At 41.9% G+C, this 23,414-nt stretch overlaps 1 protein-coding gene across 12 annotated transcripts in view; it reads left to right on the forward strand.

The window, feature by feature from the left end:
* LOC128686323 (protein fantom) overlaps window positions 1-23,414 on the forward strand; it is a 286,463-nt gene that overhangs the window by 228,815 nt on the left and 34,234 nt on the right. For all 12 annotated transcript variants that reach the window (XM_070085930.1, XM_070085936.1, XM_070085933.1 and 9 more), the window contains 3 exons: window positions 2,924-2,997; window positions 3,793-3,951; window positions 21,132-21,330. In XM_070085930.1, the coding sequence (XP_069942031.1) occupies window positions 2,924-2,997; window positions 3,793-3,951; window positions 21,132-21,330 (432 nt within the window). The remainder of the gene's footprint in view (window positions 1-2,923; window positions 2,998-3,792; window positions 3,952-21,131; window positions 21,331-23,414) is intronic.

Raw genomic sequence — 23,414 nt, forward strand, 5'->3', positions numbered from 1 at the left:
TCAATGCTGAAGTGGGTAAATATGTTGTGGAGAGAGTAGTAGATAAATTTGGGGTGCCAGGGGTAAATGAAAATGGGGAGCCTTTAATTGAGCTATGTGTAGAAAGAGGTTGGTAATAAGTAATGCATATTTTATGAAAAAGATGATAAATAAATATACAAGGTATGATATAGCACGTAATGAAAGTAGTAGTTTGTTAGATTATGTATTGGTGGATAAACAGTTGATGGGTAGGCTCCAGGATGTACACATTTATAGAGGGGCAACTGATATATTGGATCATTATCTAGTTGTAGCTACAGTTAGAGTAAGAGGTAGATGGGACAAGAGGAAAATGGCAACAACAAGTAAGAGGGAGGTGAAAGTGTTATAAACTAAGGGAGGAGGAAGTTCGGGTGAGACATAAGCAACTATTGGCAGAAAGGTGGGCTGGTGCAAGTATGAGTAGTGGGGGGGTTGAAGAGGGTTGGAATAGTTTTAAAAATGCAGTATTAGAATGTGGGGCAGAAGTTTCTGGTTATAGGAGGGTGGGTGCAGAAGGAAAGAGAAGTGATTGGTGGAATGATGAAGTAAAGGGTGTGATTAAAGATAAAAAGGTAGCTTATGAGAGGTTTTTACAAAGCAGAAGTGTTATAAGAAGAGTAGAGTATATGGAGAGTTAAAGAAAGGTGAAGAGAATAGTGAGAGAGTGCAAAAGGAGAGCGGATGATAGAGTGGGAGAGGCACTGTCAAGGAATTTTTATGAAAATAAGAAAAAATTTTGGAGTGAGTTAAACAAGTTAAGAAAGCCTAGGGAACAAATGGATTTGTCAGTTAAAAACAAAGTAGGGGAGTTAGTAGATGGGGAGATGGAGGTATTGGGTAGATGGTGAGAATATTTTGAGGAACTTTTAAATGTTGAGGAAGAAAGGGATGCGGTAATTTCATGCACTGGCCATTGAGGTATACCATCTTTTAGGAGTGAAGAAGAGCAGGATGTGAGTGTGGGGGAGGTACATGAGGCATTATGTAGAATGAAAGGGGGTAAAACAGCTGAAACTGACAGGATCATGACAGAAATGTTAAAAGCATAGGGGACATAGTGGTTGAGTGGTTGGTATTTTTGTTTAATAAATGTATGAAAGAGGGGAAGGTACCTAGGGAATGGCAGAGAGCGTGTATAGTCCCTTTATATAAAGGGAAGAGGGACAAAAGAGATTGTATAAATTATAGAGGAATAAGTTTACTGAGTATACCAGGAAAAGTGTACAGTAGGGTTATAATTGAAAGAATTAGAGGTAAGACAGAATGTAGGATTGCAGATGAGCAAGGAGGTTTTAGAGTGGGTAGGGGATATGTAGATCAAGTGTTTACATTGAAGCATATATGTGAACAGTATTTAGATAGAGGTAGGGAAGTTTTTATTGCATTTATGGATTGAGAAAAGGCATATGATAGAGTGGATAGAGGAGCAATGTGGCAGATGTTGCAAGTATATGGAATAGGTGGTAAGTTAATAAATGCTGTAAAGAGTTTTTATGAAGATAGTGAGGCTCAGGTTAGGGTGTGTAGAAGAGAGGGAGACTACTTCCCGGTAAAAGTAGGTCTTAGACAGGGATGTGTAATGTCACCATGGTTGTTTAATATATTTGTAGATGGGGTTGTAAAAGAAGTAAATGCTAGGTTGTTCAGGAGAGGGGTGGGATTAAATTATGGGGAATTAAATACAAAATGGGAAGTGACGCAATTACTTTTTGCTGATGATACTGTGCTTATGGGAGATTCTAAAGAAAAGTTGCAAAGATTAGCGGACAAATTTGGGAGTGTGTATAAAGGTAGAAAGTTGAAAGTGAAGATAGAAAAAAGTAAGGTGATAAGGGTATCAAATGATTTAGATAAAGAAAAATTGGATATCAAATTGGGGAGGAGTAGTATGGAAGAAGTGTACATTTTCAGATATTTGGGAGGTGACGTGTCAGCGGATGTATTTATGAAGGATGAGGTTTAATCATAGAATTGATGAAGGAAAAAAGGTGGGTGGTGCATTGAGGTGTATGTGGAGGCAAAAAATGTTATCTGTGGAGGTCAAGAAGGGAATGTATGAAAGTATAGTAGTGCCAACACTCTTATATGGGTGTGAAGCTTGGGTTGTAAATGCTGCAGCGAGGAGGCAGTTTTAGGCAGTGGAGATGTCCTGTCTAAGGGCAATGTGTGGTGTAAATATTATGCAGAAAATTCGGAGTGTGGAAATTAGGAGGTGTGGAGTTAATGAAAGTATTAGAGTGCTGAAAAGGGGTTGTTGAAGTGGTTTGGTCATTTAGAGAGAATGGACCAAAGTAGAATGACATGGAGAGCGAATAAATCTGTAGGGGAAGGAAGGCGGGGTAGGGGTCGTCCTCGAAAAGGTTGGAGGGAGGGGATAAAGGAGGTTTTGTGGGTGAGGGGTTTGGACTTCCAGCAAGCGTGCGTGTTAGATAGGAGTGAATGGAGACGAATGGTATTTGGGACCTGACGAGCTGTTGGAGTGTGAGCAGGGTAATATTTAGTGAAGGGATTCAGGGAAACCAGTTATTTTATATAGCTGGACTTGAGTCCTGGAAATGGGAAGTACATTGCCCTTTAAAGGAGGGGTTTAGGATATTGGCAGTTTGGGGGGATATGTTGTGTATCTTTATATGTATGTATATACTTCTAAATTGTTGTATTCTGAGCACCTCTGCAAAAACAGTGATTATGTGTGAGTGAGGTGAAAGTGTTGAATGATGATGAAAGTATTTTATTTTGGGGGATTTTCTCTGTTTTTTGGGTCACCCTGCCTCGGTGGGAGACGGCCGACTTGTTAAAAAAAAAAAATTGTCTAGCAATATTATGTGCTCCATGTGTATGTAATTAGTTATTGTAAAAGAACATTGTCTCTTAAGCATTGTGTTTCATGCATTTTCAGCTCCTGAAAACCTGGCCATTGAAGCTAAGAGCAGCAAAGACCTAGGAAGAAAAGGAGGTATAAGGAGCAGCATGGTATGAACTTCTGTTTACTTAAACTATTAATTTTATTGTAGTAATTACCGTTCAGTAGTACATCTTGATTTGAAAAAGCCATTTCTACGTTAGGGACCCTGATGGGCCCATCTAGAATATGTCATGCCTCATTCATACTAGTGCTCATGTTGAGCCCTGGTATGGTCCATTATATCATTTATGCTTAGTATAGGCCTCCTTCACCAGATGAAATGCATCCCAAACCAAGGCTTGTAAAGTCAGGAACCAGGGTAGCAGGTGATACCATTGGATGTGCAGCCATTCAAGGTTGCACATTCAATAGCTAACCCCTGGTTATGAATGCAGGGCTTTGCTTTGATCCTACAAAAAGATTTTATTGCATTTCACGAAACACTAAACCTGTGTTGGTAATGTAGCTCAAGGGATAGTTGAAACTCAATCCTCCATCTGCAAACAGTGGCTGCTTGCAGTAAGAGATCCTCTACATACATATCTGGATCAGACTCTGTCATGAACAGTTCAAATTTTAAAGCACCTAGCATACAGCTGTGAGTTTCCTGTCTCAGTTCTATGATAGTTCAAATCTGTGCCTTTGTTTTGAAGTTGCCTCCCACACGATTTTGAGATACTGGTGATATATGAATAAATAAATGTTCACAGCTTGGTAACTTAATTCTAAAGCATTTATGTTTCATGTACTGTATATACTATACACTCTACATTTGATTTGTCAGATTTCATTGGCTAACCACAGTTCTCATCATTCACATATTTTCATATTTCCCAGTTATTGAGAAATGCTTTGATTAACAGAGTATTCATAGCAAGAGAGGTCAAGAGACTTGCTCTACCAGCAGTCCTAGGATAAGCAATAGCAGCAGCCAGGTAACTGGGAGTCAGCTGTCTTTAGCCGAGGCAAGCCTTGCTACTGATTCTGAAGGAGTTGTAGCTGTGGTTTCAAATAAATATAAGGTACAGTACTTTTATATAAACTTAATATCATTATGAACATACCCTAATATGTACATATTTTTCTTTTTAAGACATCGGCCATTTCCCACCAAGGGAGGGTGACCCAAAAAGAAAGAAAAAACTTTCATCGTCATTCAACACTTTCACCATCATTCATACGTAATCACCGTCTTTGCAGAGGCGCTCAGATAAAGCAGTTTAGATGTCCCTCCAAACAGCCAATATCCCAGATCCCTCCTTAAAGTGCAGGCATTGTACTTCCTACGTCCAAGACTCAAGTCCGGCTAACCAGTTTCCGTGAATCCCTTTACAAAATATTACCCTGCTCACACTCCAACAGCTTGTCAGGTCCCGAAAACCATTTGTCTCCCTTCACTCCTATCAAACACGCTAACACACGCTTGCTGGAAGTCCAAGCCCCTCACCCACAAAACCTCCTTTACCCCCTCCCTCCAACCTTTCCTAGGACAACCCCTACCCCACCTTCCTTCCTCTACAGATTTATACGCTCTCCAAGTCATTCTTTGTTCCATCCTCTCTAAATGACCAAACCACCTGACAACCCCTCTTCAGCCCTCTGACTAATACTTTTAGTAACTCCGCACCTCCTCCTAATTTCCACACTATAAAGTCTCTGCATAATATTTACACCACATATTGCCCTTAGTCATGACATCTCTGCCTCCAGCCAGGGCCAGCCTCAAGCCGATTGGACCAATTGCTCCCAGTTGGGCTCCGCGCCTAAGGGGAGCCCTGTGCTAGAGTGTAATCTACTCTCAGCTTGTCAAGTACAGTACACACAGAACAACACGAAGTAAAAAACAAGGGAGCATCTGGAGAAAGGAGTTTTTCTAAGCTGAAACTGATCAAAACTTACTTGAGATCATCAATTCAGCAAGAATGTTTGAACAGTTTGGTGATATTATCCATTGAATCTGAAATTAGCAGGAGTTTAAACTTCAACAAAATTCTGTAAGACTTTCCAGAGAAAAAGCAAGAAAAATAACTTTCTCCTAATAAAAGGCAATAATAATATGACTCAGTTTATGAATGTAAAGTGATTTTCAGAAGTCCAAAAATGATAATTTGTTTCCAATAGTGCACTTGCATTCAGATTTTTTTCTGAACAAAAATAAATTAATGTTTTTAATAAATAATTTCACAGACACTAAAGAAAGTGGTATTGTGACTGTGTACTTTTCAGAAGTGATATACAAATTTTATTTGTTACTTGTAGGCATACATGTATGCAATTTTATATTAAAATGTAGCTTACATCTGTTTGGTCTATTAACTTGCATGCATTTTTTAAGCACACAGTTTGATTGCTTTCCATACATGGAACCCACTAAAACTGTTCCCAATTGGGCCCCACACCACCAAAGACTGGCTCTGCCTCCAGCCTCTTCCTTGCTGTAGCATTTACAACCCATGCTTCTTATACATATAAGAGTGTTGGTACCACTGTACTCTAGTACATTCCCTTCTTTGCCTCCATGGATAATGCTTTTTGTGGACGTGTCAGCGGATGGGTCTATGAAAGATGAGGTGAATCATAGAATTGATGAGGGAAAAAGAGTGAGTGGTGCACTTAGGAGTCTGTGGAGACAAAGAACTTTGTCCTTGGAGGCAAAGAGGGGAATGTATGAGAGTATAGTTTTACCAACGCTCTTATATGGGTGTGAAGCGTGGGTGATGAATGTTGCAGCGAGGAGAAGGCTGGAGGCAGTGGAGATGTCATGTCTGAGGGCAATGTGTGGTGTGAATATAATGCAGAGAATTCGTAGTTTGGAAGTTAGGAGGAGGTGCGGGATTACCAAAACTGTTGTCCAGAGGGCTGAGGAAGGGTTGTTGAGGTGGTTCGGACATGTAGAGAGAATGGAGCGAAACAGAATGACTTCAAGAGTGTATCAGTCTGTAGTGGAAGGAAGGCGGGGTAGGGGTCGGCCTAGGAAGGGTTGGAGGGAGGGGGTAAAGGAGGTTTTGTGTGCGAGGGGCTTGTACTTCCAGCAGGCATGCGTGAGCGTGTTTGATAGGAGTGAATGGAGACAAATGGTTTTTAATACTTGACGTGCTGTTGGAGTGTGAGCAAAGTAACATTTATGAAGGGATTCAGGGAAACCGGCAGGCCGGACTTGAGTCCTGGAGATGGGAAGTACAGTGCCTGCACTCTGAAGGAGGGGTGTTAATGTTGCAGTTTAAAAACTGTAGTGTAAAGCACCCTTCTGGCAAGACAGTGATGGAGTGAATGATGGTGAAAGTTTTTCTTTTTCGGGCCACCCTGCCTTGGTGGGAATCGGCCGGTGTGATAATAAAAAAAATAAATAATATCTCAAAGCACCATTCACTTTTTTTCCTTCGTCAATTTTATGGTTAACCTCATCCTTCATAAACCCATTGGCTGACAAGTCAACTCCCAAATATCTGAATGCATTCACTTCTTCCATACTCCCTCCCTCCAATGTGATATCCAATTTTTCTTTATCTAAATCATTTGCTACCCTCATCACCTTAATCTTATCTGCGTTTGCCTTCAATTTTCTTCCTTTACACACCCTCCCAAACTTGTCCATTAACATTTGCAGTTTTTCTTTAAAATCTCCCAAAAGCACAGGATCATCAGCAAAAAGTAACTGTGTCACCTTCCATTTTGTATTTGATTCCCCATAATTGAATCCCACCCCTCCCCAACACCCTAGCATTTACTTCTTTTACAGCCCCATCTAAAAATATGTTAACCATGGTGATATTACACATCCCTGTCTAAGGCCTACTTTTACTGGGAAGTAATCTTCCTCTCTCTCCTACACACCCTAACTCATTACCCTCATAAAAACTCTTTACAGCATTTAGCAACTCACTACCTATTCTACACACTTGCAACATCCTGCTAAATTGCTCCCCTACCCACACTATCATATGCTTTTTCTAAATCCACAAATTCAGTGGAAACTTCCCTGCCTTTATCTAAATACAGTGGTGCCTCGAGTTTTGAACAACTCCCAGCTCAAACGATTATGTAAGTGTATTTTTGTAATTGCTTTTGTAAGTGTATTTTTCGGGGTCTGAACCGGACTAATCTAATTTACGTTATTCCTTATGGGAACAAATTAATTTGCTATCGACACTCGAACAGCCTTCTGAAATGAATTAAGTTCATAACTCGAAATACCACTGTACTGTTCACATATATACTTCAATGTAAACATTTGATCTACACATCCCCTACCCATTCTAAAGCCTCATTTTTCATCTGCAATCCTGCTCTTTGTCTTACCTCTAAGTCTTTCAGTAATAACCCTACCATACACTTTACCTGGTATGCTCAGTAAACTTCTTTTGTTTTCTTCAACAAGTCAGCCGTCTCCCACTAAAGCAAGGTGACCCAAAAAGAAAGAAAATCCCCAAAAAGAAAATACTTTCATCATCATTCAACACTTTCACCTCACACATGATCACTGTCTTTGCAGAGGCGCTCAGATATGACAGTTTAGAAGTCCCACCAAACTGTCAATATCCCAAACCCCCCCTGCAAATTTTACAATCTCTTTTGTCCCCCTTCACTCTAAGTCTAAAGGAACTATACATGCTCTCTTCCAATCCCTAGGTACCCTCCTCTCTTTCATACAGTTATTGAACAAAAATATCAACCACTCCAACACTATACCCCCCCCCCTGCTTTTAACATTTCTGTCATGATCCCGTCAGTTCCAGCTGCTTTACCCCCCTTTCATTCTATGTAATGCCTCATGCACCTCCCCCACACTCACATCCTGTTCTTCTTCACTCTTAAAAGATGTTATTCCTCCCTGGTCAGTGCATGAAATTACTGCCTCCTCTTCATCAACATTTAAAAGTTCCTCAAAATATTCCCACCATCTTCCCAATACCTCCAACTCCCCTTTTACTAACTCCCCTACTCTGTTTTTAACTGACAAATCCATTCATTCCCTAGGCTTTTTTAACCTGTTTATCTCACTCCAAAATTTTTTCTTATTCTCAGTAAAATTTGTTGACAATGCCTTACCCACTCTATCACTTGCTCTCCTTATGCACTCTCACCACTCTCTTCACCATATACTCTGCCTTTCTTATATCACTTCTGCTTTGTAAAAAAAAACCTCTCATAAGCTACCCTTTTCTCTTTTATTGCACCCTTTACCTCATCATTCCACCAATCACTCCTCTTTCCTCCTGCACCCACCCTCCTATAGCCATAGACTTCTGCCCTGCATTCTGACACTGCATTTTTAAAACTATCCCACCCGTCTTCAACCCCCCCCTCCCCACACTACCTGTACTCGCACTAACCCACCTTTCTGCCATTATTGCTTATATCTCACCCTACCTAACTTCCTCCTTCCTTAGTTTATAAACTTTCACCTATCTCTTACTAGTTGTTGCCACTTTCCATTTGCCCCATCTACCCCTTATACTAGGGGTCGGCAAACTACAGCCCCTGGGTCGGATCCAGCCAACAGGGCCATAGCTCAAATGATGTTAAATATATGTCAAAGTGTAGTATGCATTATTATTACCTCTGTTTATTAACTATGGAGATAGGTGTGGCAAGCCATCTGCTCGCAGACATGGGCTCTGGCCCGTAGGCAGAACAAGGTTGCCGACCCCTGCCTTATGCTAACTGTAGCTACAACTGAATAATGATCCGATATATCTGTTGCCCCTCTATAAACATGCACATCCTGAAGTCTACCCATCAACCTTTTATCCACCAATACATAATTTAACAAACTACTTTCATTACTTGCTATATCATATCATGTATACAGTGGAACCCCAGTTATTGGCCGGTTTGGTTATCGGCCAAATCGGTAATCGGCGGGTTTTTCGGCGCCCGGTTATCGGCCATTTGCTCGGTTATCAGCTGTTTTGGATGCATCCATCTACCAGCTGAGGCAGCTTGTGCTTCAGTTTGGCTTTGTCTCTCAGTGGCTGAGGAAGCTTCTGCTCATACATCCAAACATTTTGCTTGTTTACCATTGTTTTTAGTGGTTTTTCTTGCAGTGAAACTGTGAAATAAGTAAAGATGGATCCAAAGAAAGTGCCTAGTAAAGTTCCTGTGGTAAAGAAAGTGAGAAACACCATGGAATTTAAGTGTGAAGTGATAGAAAAGTTTGAGAGTGGTATGAGGGTGGTGGAACTTGCCAGGATGTACAGCAAGAATAAATCAACATCCATCCTGGCAAAGAAAGAACAAATCAAAGATGCTAATGTTGCAAAAGGAGTAACTTTTCTAACTAAACAAAGGCCACCAGTAATGGAAGAGATGGAAAAGTTAATATTATTGTGGATTAAGGAAAAAGAATTAGTGGGAGACAGTGTTGTGGAGTCGATCATTTGTGAGAAGGCAAGGCAGCTGCATGAGGATCTTGCAAAGAAAATGCCTGGAACAAGTGCTGCAGTTTGTGAATTTAGGGCCAGCAAAGGATGGTTTGATAGATTTAAGAAGCATAGTGGCATACACAGTGTTGTAAGGCATGGTGAGGCTGAAAGTTCTGACAAATGTGCGGCTGAGAAGTATGTTCACGAATTCCAGGACTATGTAAAGGCTGAAGGATTCAAACCCCAATAAGTGTTCAATTGTGACAAAACAGGCCTGTTTTGGAAGAAAATGCCAAACAAGACCTACATTACCCAGGAGGAAAAATCACTGCCAGGACACAAGCCTATGAAAGACAGGCTTACTCTTTTGTTGTGTGGTAATGCTAGTTGGGATTTCAAAGTGAACCCTTTACTCGTGTATCACTCAGAAAATCCCAGAGTGTTCAAGAAAAACAATGTCATGAAGAATAGATTGTGTGTGATGTGGAAAGCTAATCATAAGGCATGGGTCACAAGGCAAATTTTCAAAGAGTGGGTTAATGATGTGTTTGGCCCAAGTGTGAAAAAATACCTCCTGGAAAAGAAATTGCCACTCAACTGCCTCCTGGTACTGGACAATGCTCCTGCATATCCTCCAGACTTGCAAGACCAAGTGTTTAGGGACTTCAGTTTCATCACAGTGAAGTTCTTGCCTCCTAACACCACTCCTCTCTTCCAGCCCATAGACCAGCAGGTCATTTCTAACTTCAAAAAACTCTACACCAAAGCAGTGTTTCAAAAGTGCTTTTAAGTGACCTCGGACACTCAGTTGACCCTAAGACAGTTCTGGAGGAATCACTTCACTATCCTCCACTGCATAAGCCTTATAGGTAAGGCTTGGGAGGGAGTGACTTCCAGGACTTTGAACTCTGCTTGGAGAAAACTGTGGCCAGACCGTGTCCAAGAGAGGGATTTTGAAGGGTTTGAGGCTAACCCTGACCCTGCTGACCCTGTGGACTCTATTGTGGCACTGGGGAAGTCCCTGGGGTTGGAGGTGAGTGGCAAGGATGTGGAAGAGTTGGTGGAGGACCACAGGGAAGAGCTAACCACTGAAGAGCTGTAAGAGCTTCATCTTGAACAGCAACAGACTGCAGCTGAGGAACTTGCTTCAGAGGAGGAGGAAGAGGGAGTGAAGGAGGTGCCTTCTTCAGTAATTAAAGAGGTGTGTGCAATGTGGACTAGGGTGCAAGCTTTTGTAGAGAAACACCACCCTGACGAAGCTGAAACAAGCCATATCTGCAACATGTTTAGTGACAAAACCCTGTCTCACTTCAGGGAAATCTTCAAGAGATGCCAGAAACAGAGCATTCTGGACAGTTATTTTGTGACTCTCAAGCTGGTCCTAGTGGCAATAAAAGACAGAAAAGGGAGATAACCCCAGAGAAGGCTTTGCTACCTAAAGTCTTTATGGAGGGGGATTCCCCTTCCAAACACTAACTCCTCCCTCTTTCCTCCTCCCTATCTTCCAGAAGCCAGCATTAGCCTTCAATAAAGGTATGTAATACATAATTGTTAAAAAAAATTATTTTTTGTGAATATTTTAGTTTGGAACGGATTAATTGTATTTCCATTAATTCTCATGGGAAATATTAATTCAGTTATCGGCCATTTCGGTTATCGGCTGACCTTCTGGAACGGATTACGGCCGATAACCGGGGGTTCACTGTACTTATTTATCCTCTTTTTCACAAAATATGTATTACTTATTACCAAACCTCTTTTTACACATAGCTCAACTAAAGGCTCCCCATTTTCATTTATCCCTGGCACCCTATATTTACCTACTACTCCCTCCACAACATTTTTACCCATATAACTTTCATTTTTCTTTTTAGGTCACCCTGCCTCGGTGGGATACAGCTGGTTTGTTGAAAAAAAATTATTTTTTTTTTATTTTGCATGCATGCATGCATGTACACACACACTCTCTATCTCTCTCTTGCTCTCTCTCTCTCTCTCTCTCTCTCTCTCTCTCTCTCTCACTCTCTCTCTCTCTCACTCTCTCTCTTGCTCACTCTTGCTCTTGCTCTCTCTTGCTCTCTCTCTCTTGCTCTCTCTCTCTCTTGCTCTCTCTCTCTTTCTCTTTCTCTCTGTCTCTTTTTTTTACACAGGGTTTGACAAGATTAAGGATCCCTAGCTTTATTCACAAGCTATATACAGGTTAAGGATTCCTAACTTTATTGGCAAGCTAAGAGCTGTTACCTACATCAGCTCATTTGAAAGCATTTTTATTGTTATGAGACATACAAGTAAAAAACAGGATGAAGTTGGAGCCATCTGTGGGCCAGCATTTTCATTTGATCAACTGACTTTATCTCGTTGACATCATTGGCACACACACACATACACAGAAATAATGAAAAAGCTAGGATGAGTCCATGGTTCACCCAAAGGTGCAGGGAGGCAAAAACCAAGTGTGCTAGGAAATGGAAGAAATATAGAAGGCAAAGGACCCAGGAGAATAAGGAGAGCAGTCGTAGAGCCAGAAATGAATATGCACAGATAAGAAGGGAGACCCAACGAAAATATGAAAACATAGCAGCAAAAGCCAAATCTGACCTGAAGCTGTTATACAGCCACATCAGGAGGAAAAGAACAGTCAAGGACCAGGTAATCAGGCTAAGAAAGGAAGGAGGAGAGACAACAAGAAATGACCGTAAAGTATGTGAGGAACTCGACAAGAGATTCAAAGAAGTGTTCACAGAGGAGACAGAAGGGGCTCCAGAAAGATGGAGAGGTGGGGGATACCACCAAGTGCTGGACACAGTACACACAACCGAGGAAGAAGTGAAGAGGCTTCTGAGTGAGCTAGATACCTCAAAGGCAATGGGGCTGGATAACATCTCTCCATGGGTCCTGAAAGAGGGAGCAGTGGCGCTATGTGTACCCCTAACAACAATATTCAATGCATCTATCGAAACAGTGAGATTGCCGGAGGCATGGAAGACAGCAAATGTAGTCCCAATCTTTAAAAAAGGAGACAGACATGAAGCACTAAACTACAGACCAGTGTCACTGACATGTATAGTATGCAAAGTCGTGGAGAAGATTATCAGGAGAAGAGTGGTGGAACACCTAGAAAGGAATGATCTCATCAACAGCAGCCAACATGGTTTCAGGGATGGGAAATCCTGTGTCACAAACCTACTGGAGTTCTATGACATGGTGACAGCAGTAAGACAAGAGAGAGAGGGGTGGGTGGATTGCATTTTCTTGGACTGCAAGAAGGCATTTGACACAGTTCCACACAAGAGATTAGTGCAAAAACTGGAGGACCAAGCAGGGATAACAGGGAAGGCACTACAATGGATCAGGGAATACTTATCAGGAAGACAGCAGCGAGTCATGGTACATGGCGAGGTGTCAGAGTGGGCACCTGTGACCAGCGGGGTCCCACAGGGGACAGTCCTAGGACCAGTGCTGTTTCTGGTATTTGTGAACGACATGACGGAAGGAATAGACTCCGAGGTGTCCCTGTTTGCAGATGACGTGAAGTTGATGAGAAGAATTCATTCAATCAAAGACCAGGCAGAACTACAAAGGGATCTGGACAGGCTGCAGACCTGGTCCAGCAATTGGCTCCTGGAGTTCAATCCCACCAAGTGCAAAGTCATGAAGATTGGGGAAGGGCAAAGAAGACCGCAGACAGAGTACAGTCTAGGGGGCCAGAGACTACAAACCTCACTCAAGGAAAAAGATCTTGGGGTGAGTATAACACCAGGCACATCTCTTGAAGCGCACATCAACCAATTAACGGCCGCAGCATATGGGCACCTAGCAAACCTCAGAACAGCATTCCGACATCTTAATAAGGAATCGTTCAGGACCCTGTACACCGTGTACGTTAGGCCCATATTGGAGTATGCGGCACCAGTTTGGAACCCACACCTAGCCAAGCACGTAAAGAAAGTAGAGAAAGTGCAAAGGTTTGCAACAAGACTAGTCCCAGAGCTAAGAGGTATGTCCTACGAGGAGGAGTTAAGGGAAATCAACCTGACGACACTGGAGGACAGGAGAGATAGGGAGAACATGATAACGACATACAAAATACTGAGAGGAATTGACAAGGTGGACAAAGACAGGATGTTCCAGAGATTGGACACAGTAACAAGGGGACACAGTTGGAAGTTGAAGACACAGATGAATCACAGGGATGTTAGAAAGTATTTCTTCAGCCACAGAGTAGTCAGGAAGTGGAATAGTTTGGGAAGTGAAGTAGTGGAGGCAGGATCCATACATAGCTTTAAGCAGAGGTATGATAAAGCTCACGTTACAGGGAGAGTGACCTAGTAGCGACCAGTGAAGAGGCAGGGCCAGGAGCTTGGACTCGACCCCTGCAACCTCAACTAAGTGAGTACAACTAGGTGAGTACACACACACACACACACACACACACACACACACACACACACACACACACACACACACACACACACACACACACACACACACACACACACACCCACCCACCCACCCACCCACCCACCCACCCACCCACCCTCCCTGCAACCTCAACTAGGTGAGTACACACACACACACACACACACACACACACACACACACACACACACACACACACACACACACACACACACACATACACATATACATATACACACACACACACACACACACACACACACACACACACACACACACACACACTGTGTGATGTATAACCCACCACAGAACTGCAGGAGGCCAAGAGAGGAGTACGAAGAAAACAACAGAGCGATGGTGGACACACTGGCTGAGGTGGCAAGAAGAGCTCACTCGAGCAGAGCAAAGTTACTGGTAATGGGCGATTTCAACCACAGGGAGATCGACTGGGAAAACCTGGAGCCACATGGGGGTCCCGAAACATGGAGAGCCAAGATGATGGATGTGGTACTTGAAAACCTCATGCATCAACATGTCAGGGACACTACCAGAGAGAGAGAGAAAGGGGAGGATGAGCCAGCAAGACTGGATCTTGTGTTCACCCTGAGCAGTTCAGACATTGAGGACATCACTTACGAGAGGCCCCTTGGAGCTAGCGATCACATGGTTATGAGTTTTGATTATATAGTAGAGTTACAAGTGGAGAAGGTAACAGGAACTGAATGGGAAAAGCCGAACTATAAAAGGGGGGACTACACAGGTATGAGGAACTTCCTGCAGGAGGTTCAGTGGGACAGAGACCTGGCAGGAAAATCAGTAAACGAGATGATAGAATATGTAGCAACAAAGTGCAAGGAGGCAGAGGAAAGGTTTGTTCCCAAGGGAAACAGAAATAATAGGAAGACAAAAGCGAGTCCTTGGTTTACCCGAAGGTGTAGGGAGGCAATGGAAAAGGTACAGGAGGCAAAGGACCCAGGAAAATAAGGAGATTAGTAGAAGAGCCAGAAACAAGTATGCACAGATAAGGAGGGAGGCCCAGCGACAGTACAAAAATGACATAGCATCGAAAGTCAAGTCTGACCCGAAACTGCTGTATAGCTACATTAGGAGGAAGACAACAGTCAAAGACCAGGTGATAAGGCTGAGGAAAGAAGGTGGAGAACTCACAAGAAATGATCAAGAGGTATATGAGGAGCTCAACATGAGATTTAACCCTTTGAGGGTTTTCGTCGTACTAGTACGTCTTACGCGTAGGGGTTTTTGACGTACTAGTACGCATAAATTCTAGCGGCCTCAAATCTAGTGGGAGAAAGCTGGTAGGCCTTCATATGAAAGAATGGGTCTATGTGGTCAGTGTGCACAGTCTAAAAAAAATCCTGCAGCACACAGTGCATAATGAGGAAAAAAAAACTTTGACCATTTTTTTTTAATAAATCAGCGACTTTGCAGTGTATTTTCATATGGTATTTATTGCTGTATTCTAGTTTTCTTGGTCTCATTTTATAGAATCGAAGACATATTACAGAAATTGAGATGATTTTGACTGGTTTTACAAAGAAAGGTACCTTGAAATTGAGCTCAAAGTAGCAGAAATGTTCGATTTTTACCAAACTTCAAAAGTAAACAAATCGTGCCAAGCGTGCAATACACGTCAACTAGTGAGTCTAATATTCTTTCACAAGTGCACCAATAATATTTATACCATTTTTTACACTAATGCAGTAGTCTGCATAACAGTAAATCTTATATTTTTTGTGAAAATAAAAATTCAAAGTGGAAAGCAAAAGAATATAAGAGGGGCCTTGAGACGTGACTAATGACTAGAAGAAATGTCATTTTAGTGCCAGGAATGTCTTTCTTGTTTATTCTGGACCCTATTCGGAAATTGGCATCTTTTGAAATTTGTGTGAAATTGGCAAAATTGCTAAATTCTGACCACTGTACTGGATAGTTGAATTTCATAAATGAGTGGTTTCTTGCACCCATTCGATAGAAAAAATGGAGTTCTAGCGAAATATTTATGTTTTTTGTCGACTAGTACAGTGAAATTGGCCGAAAATGGGGCTCAAAGTGGGCAAAATCGCCGATGCGTAAACATCGCCGAGACCGCTAACTTTGCGAGAGCATAATTCCGTAAGTTTTCTATCAAATTTCAAACTTTTGGTGTCTTTATGATCGGGAAAAGATTCTCTATCTTTTCATAAGAGAAAATAATTTTTTTTTTTTTTAAATTTGGCAGACCCTGAGAACGAGTTTCGGAGAGGGCCTGTCGACCCTCAAAGGGTTAAGGAAGTATTTACAGTGGAGACAGGAAGGCCTCTCTGGGGACAGACCAGATGGGGACACCAGCAAGGAATATACCAACAAGTGTTGGGTGTTGGATGGCATACATACAGATGAGGAGGAGGTGAAGAAACTGCTAAGGGACATCGATACCTCAAAGGCAATGGGACCAGACAATATCTCCCCATGGGTCCTTAGAGATGGAGCAGATATGTTGTGTGTGCCACTTACCACAATCTTCAACATGTCCCTGGAAACTGGGCAACTACCTGAGGTATGGAAGACGGCAAATGTAGTTCCCATTTTTAAAAAAGGAGACAGAAAAGAGGCACTAAACTATAGACCTGTGTCACTGACGTGTATAGTATGCAAAGTTATGGAAAAGATTATCAGGAGGAGAGTGGTGGAGCACCTGGAACAGAACAAGAGTATAAACACCAACCAGCATGGATTCATGGAAGGAAAATCCTGTGTCACAAACCTTCTGGAGTTTTATGATAAAGTAACAGAAGTAAGACACGAGAGAGAGGGGTGGGTTGATTGCATCTTCTTGGACTGCAAGAAGGCCTTTGACACAGTTCCTCACAAGAGATTAGTGCAGAAGCTAGAGGATCAGGCTCATATAACAGGAAGGGCACTGCAATGGATCAGAGAATACCTGACAGGGAGGCAACAACAAGTCATGGTATGTAATGACGTATCACTGTGGGCACCTGTGACAAGCGAGGTCCCACAGGGGTTCGGTCCTAGGACCAGTGCTATTTTTGGTATATGTGAACGACATGATGGAAGGGTTAGACTCAGAAGTGTCCCTGTTCGCAGACGATGTGAAGTTAATGAGGAGAATTAAATCAGATGAGGACTGGGCAGGACTTCAAAGAGACCTGGAAAGACTGGACACCTGGTCCAGCAACTGGCTTCTCGAATTTAATCCTGCCAAATGCAAAGTCATGAAGATAGGGGAAGGGCACAGAAGACCGCAGACAGAGTATAAGCTAGGTGGCCAAAGACTGCAAACCTCGCTCAAGGAGAAAGATCTTTGAGTGAGTATAACACTGAGCATGTCTCCGGAAGCACACATCAACCAAGTAACTGCTGCAGCATATGGGTGCCTGGCAAACCTGAGAACAGCGTTCCGATACCTTAATCCTTTCAGGGTTTCGGCCATACTAGTACGGCTTACGAGCTAGGGTTTTTGACGTACTAGTACGCCTAAATTCTAGCGCCCTCAAATCTAGTGAGAGAAAGCTGGTAGGCCTACATATGAAAGAATGGGTCCATGTGGTCAGTGTGCACGGTATAAAAAAAATCCTGCAGCACAGTGCGTAATGAGAAGAAAAAAACGTTGACCATGTTTTTGGATTAAAACAGCGACTTTGCACTGCATTATCGTATGGCATTTATTGTTGTATTCTAGTTTTCCTGATCTCATTTTATAGAATGGAAGACATATTACAGAAATTGAGATGATTTGACTGGTTTTACAAAGAAAAGTACCTTGAGATTTAGCTCAAAGTAGCAGAAATGCTCGATTTTTACTAAAGTTTAAAAGTAAACAAATCATGCTATGCGTCCAATACACATCAACTGGTGAGTCTAATATTCTTTCACAAGTGCGCTGATATTATTTATACCATTTTTTACACCAATGCAGTAGTCTACATAACAGTAAATCTTCTATTTTTTGTGAGAATAAAAATTCAAAATGGAACGCAAAAGAATGTAAGAGGGGCATGGGGACGTGACTGATGAACAGAGGAAATGTTATTTTAGTGCCAGGAATGTCTTTCTTGCTTATTCTGGACCCTATTCGGAAATTGGCATCATTTGAAATTTGTGTGAAATTGGCAAAATTGCTAAATTCTGACCACTGTCTTGGATAGTTGAAATCGGTAAATGAGTGGTTTCTTGTACTCATTCGATAGACAAAATGGAGTTCTAGGGAAATAACTATGATTTTTGTCGACAAGTACACTCAATTGGCCGAAAATAGGGCTCAAATTGGGGAAAATCGCTGATGCGTAAACATCGTCGAGACCGCTAACTTCGTGAGAGCATAATTCCGTAAGTTTTCCATCAAATTTCATACTTTTGGTGTCATTATGATCGGGAAAAGATTCTCTATCTTTTCACAAGAAAAAATAATTTTTTTTTTTTTTTGAAATTTGGCCGACCCTGAGAACAAATCTCTGAGAGGGCCTGTTGACCCTGAAAGGGTTAATAAGGAATCGTTCAAGACACTGTACACCCTGTATGTCAGGCCCATACTGGAGTATGCAGCACCTGTTTGGAACCCGCACTTGAAAAAGCACGTCAAGAAACTAGAGAAAGTGCAAAGGTTAGCGACAAGGTTAGTTCCAGAGCTAAGGGGAATGTGTTATGAAGAAAGGTTAAGGGAAATCGGCCTGACAACACTAGAGGACAGGAGGGTCAGGAGAGACATGATAACAACATATAAAATACTGTGCAAAATAGACAAGGTGGACAAAGACAGGATGTTCCAGGGAGGGGACACAGAAACAAGAGGTCACAATTGGAAGTTGAAGACACAGATGAGTCAGAGAGATATTAGGAAGTATTTCTTCAGTCATAGAGTTGTCAGGCAGTGGAATAGCCTAGAAAGTGATGTAGTGGAGGCAGGAACCATACATAGTTTTAAGACAAGGTTTGATAAAGCTCATGGAGCAGGGAGTGAGAGGGCCCAGTAGCAACCGGTGAAGAGGCAGGGCCAGGAGCTACGATTTGACCCCTGTAACCACAAATAGGTGAGTACACACACACGCGCTTTTTCCTTCGAAGAGTTAGATGAGAAAAACACCATTACTTGCCACCTGACAGCTCACCAACAGTTGCTGTTAACTTAACATCCATTGGATTTTCCACCAAATCCATGAGCTGCAGCATATCAACCTGCCATATTATATATTGTTACTTGTATGGCTAGCTGCTTAGCTATTAATAAGGGACTTTTATGCTTTACTGTTTTATCCCTTTCAGGGTCCATCCAGTAGATCTTTGGTTTTACGTTCAGGGTCCAAACCGTAGATCTACGCCAAAATTCTAGCGGCGTCAAATTTAGTGTGAGAAGGCTGGTAGGCCTACATCTGAGAGAATGGGTCTGGGTGGTCAGTGTGCACACCATAGAAAAAAATCTGGATGCCTGTATGGCATTGTGGGAACGCCGGCAAAGTAGCTTTGTTCATTGTGCCTGGCAGCAACGAAGCTCTCACTCCCCACTCACTCTCCGGGCGAATTCTGACTCTCCTCTTCTCAACTTACAGTTCTAAGACTGATGGAAGTGGAGATGAAGACGAATTCTATGGTTTTGAACTATATGGTACCATTGTGCCATATGGTACAATGGTACCATATGGTACAATGGTGCCATGTCATACAATGGTATCATATGGTACAATGGTATCATATGGTAGAGTGGTACCATATAGTACATTGTACCATGTGGTACATTATACCATATGGTACAGGGTACAGGGACCCTAATGGAAATAAGTCTGTCTGACTTTCTTGGGTTATCCTAGGTTCTCCAAGCATATGCTGCTAAGTATGATATTCTATGTAACTTTATTTGTGTATAACTAAATAAACTTACTTATGATGCCACATGCACTTGAGTAAATTTATTCAGGTGTACAGAAATATAATTACATAGATTATCATACATAGCAGCATACATGTAAAATCCTAGGATAACCCAAAAAAGCCAGGGTGACTTATTTCCATAGTTATCCCTGTATCTGTACCATATAGTGTCCTGTACTGTATGGTACCCTGTACCATATGGTACCCTGTGCCATATGGTACCCTGTGCCATATGGTACCCTGTACCATATGGTACTCTGTACCATATGTTATCCTGTACTGCATGGTACCCTATACCATATAGCACAATGTACCATATGGTACCCTGTAACATATGATACCGTGTACCATATGGTCAATAGGTGTTGGTGGTATGAGACACCAGCCAAGACTGAGTGGCGACGCGAACAAAGTGCTTTGTCATCCACCTCAAGGAACACGTCAAGTTCCTGTACACTTGTAAATATATAATAGAACATTACTAATATACAACATTTTTACATATTTTTTTTGTAAACAACTATTGTAAACAAAATAATAATGAAAATATTAGTGTGTTTATTGTGTTGAATACAACAGTACCATATGGTACCATTGCATCATATGGTACCATATGGTACCATTACACCATATGGTACCATAAGGTACCATTGCACCATATGATACCATTGTATATAGTACCATTGTACCAAATGGTGCCATTGTACCATATGGTACCATTGTATAATATGGTACCATTGTATCATGTGCCATTGTACCATATGGTACCATTGTATCATATGGTGCCATTGTACCATATGGTACAATTGCACCCTATGGCACCATTGTACCATATGGTACTATATGGTACCATTGTATGCAACACAACAACCGCACTAATATTTTCATCATTTTGTTTACAATAAACTTGTAAACAATTTTGTATGCAATATAATGATAAACAAATTAGTGCAGTTATTGTGTTGAATACAATGAGTGTACACTTATACAATATACATTATACTGGTCTCACAGGCCACAAATGTTATTAGAAAAAGAAAAAACTAGAATAGAAAAGAAAAAAGTATAAGAAACGTAACATAACAAAAATAGGATTTTGCGGAAGTCACTGATGTTGCCGCCACCTGGTCATTTTGGGCCAACTTCCCGCGGCTGCATCTCGGTAAGTACTGATCAGAAAAAAACATTTTTTTGTCTTATTACCTTCACAAAAATATACTCTTTAATTCTGTAAGAATTTTTTTTTTTTTTTTTTTTTTTTTTTTTTTTTTTTTTTTTTTTTTTCAAAATTTCTTGGACACTGGAGCACCACTTCAGATTTTGGCCTTGGACCCTGAAGGGGTTAAAGTAAATTTAGACTTGCATATTTTCTTTGCCAAAGCCTTATTTACCTCCTTCCTTAAGAGTTTTAAACCCAATTTTCCACTGCCTCTATAACTTTTATAAAGGCTGGAAACAGCCCTGGATGCCGAGGAAAATTTACCTCAGCATCTAGGGCTGAGGTAAATTTTATGTGTACATTTTTTTTTATACAGGAAAAGCAGTTAAGGATTTATGTTGAAGTTTGTAGCCTGGTGTTATATGCAGACTCAAGTGTGATTCAAGATCCTTCAGTAGAGTTCCTCTTTGTTGACTACCATGGGTTTCTTGGTCTTCCACCTGATCAACTAGAAACACCTATGTCTCTTCCTAAACCCCCTCCAGGATGCAGCCTCAATTTTAATTTTGGACAAGGTAAATAGTAATTGTAGTAAGATGTTTAAATTGTAATATGCAACTGAAAAAATAACAAAAATGTTCTATACTATATGACCATACTGGATAAAAGGTAAGTATGGCTAGTTTCTAGATGACCATATACAAGGTGTTGGCAGTTAAACATTTTCTGAAATGAATAACCAAAGCAACATTTTGGGGAGCAGTGACCATATTAGAAAGTCAGGTGGGGGGAGGAGCCACATAGCGAGTTTTGGTCATAATTTGAAATGTCCACATTAGCGGAATGCTGTAAAGCAAAATGCCGTAAAGCGGGCCCCTACTGTACCCACTAAACATTGTACTCATTAAAATCACTATTTTGCTGATTACACAACACACTTATACAGTGGACCCCCGGCATTCGATGGCATCGGTATATGTTAAATCCGGTATTCGATACATTTTAACGCAAAAATTTTGCCTCACTACTCGTTAAAAAACTTGCCACACGCAATTCGTCCGGGATGCGTCCACGTGAGGCCTGAACTGCCCCGTGCGTGCCAGTGTTTATAAGCCAGCCAGTGTGCTCGCATCTAAGCATATATTCGGTACATTCCATATTATCACAGTGTTTTTGGTGCTTGTTTCTGCAAAATAAGTCACCTTGGGCCCCAAGAAAGCTTCTAGTGCCAACCCTGGGGTAAAAAGGGTGAGAATTAGTATGGAAATTAACCCTTTGAGGGTTTCGGACGTACTAGTACGTCTTACGCGCAGGGGTTTTTGACGTACTAGTACGCACAAATTCTAGCGCCGTCAAATCTCGCGGGAAAAGGCTGGTAGGCCTACATGTGAGAGAATGGGTCTGTGTGGTCGGTGTGCGTGGTAGAAAAAAAAATCTGGGACCCAGTGGTGCATTGTGGGAACGCCATCTTAGTAAACAATGTCCACCATGCCTCGCGGTAAGAAGCTCCTCACTCCTCGGCAAATTGGGACACTTTTGTTCCCCAGTGACAGTTCTAATACAGATGGAAGTGCCAGTGAAGATGAGTTTCAAGGTTTTGGTGAGGTTTTGACTGAAACTAATGACCATAATATCGGTAATAGTGAGGAAAACCCAGACGACCCTCAGCCTTCCACCTCTGGTGCTGGGCCGTCTTGTTCACGTTCAGTTGTACCAGAATCCAAGAGGAAACTTCTATTTTCCCAAATCCCAGACTCAGATGAGAGCATGGGTGATGATAGTGATAGTGAATATGAACTACAAGCTCTTCAAACTAGTTCCAGTAGTGATAGTGAAGTGCAATATTCCCCAGTGAAGCGTCAGTATATACGACGATATATGCGCTCTGGTAGTGTGCCATATGCTATTCCAAGGGGAAGGAGTGCATCTCGGAGTACATCCCATGGCTGTACAACAGGAACAGAGAGTGAAAATGATGATGATACTGTTGCAATTGGGATGGAAAATGTGCGTGGTGGTAGTGGTGCCGGCGGTGAGGCACCAGCAGTGGGCCATGCTGCCACCCACGCTGCCACCCACGCCGCTGCCTCAGCTGATCTACAACAAAGGCCACCATCCCCCACCCACCCACCACACCAGCCTCCACAACCACAACCACCTGTCATTGTCCAGTACCCACCAGCAGACCGCACCTGGGATTGGCAGGAAGCTGTCAGTTTTGTTCCAAATCCCCACCAGTTTGATGACAGCCAAAGTGGAATACGGCCATCTTGTACACTTGGGAACAATGCCACTGAACTGGAATGTTTCGAGTTATTCTTTGACGAACCACTGATGGAAAGTATTGTCATGGAAAGCAACACATACTACGAGTACACCATGGCAAACACATTACTTTCACCAAAATCACGTCTACACCAGTGGAAGGAAGCAACTGTGGCTGAGATGTATCTTTTCTTTGCCACAATAATGCTTATGCCACATGTGTATAAGCACAAAGTGAAATCATACTGGTCAACAGACCGCCTGATTGCAACCCCAGGTTTCAGTGATATAATGCCAGTGAATCGATTTGTGCTAATGTTACGTATGCTTCATTTCTCAGACAAAACCAGGCCTGACAGAACTGACAGGTTATATAAGATTAGGAATGTGTTTG

This window comes from Cherax quadricarinatus, chromosome 17, assembly GCF_038502225.1.
Source record: "Cherax quadricarinatus isolate ZL_2023a chromosome 17, ASM3850222v1, whole genome shotgun sequence".
Lineage (NCBI taxonomy): Eukaryota > Metazoa > Arthropoda > Malacostraca > Decapoda > Parastacidae > Cherax > Cherax quadricarinatus.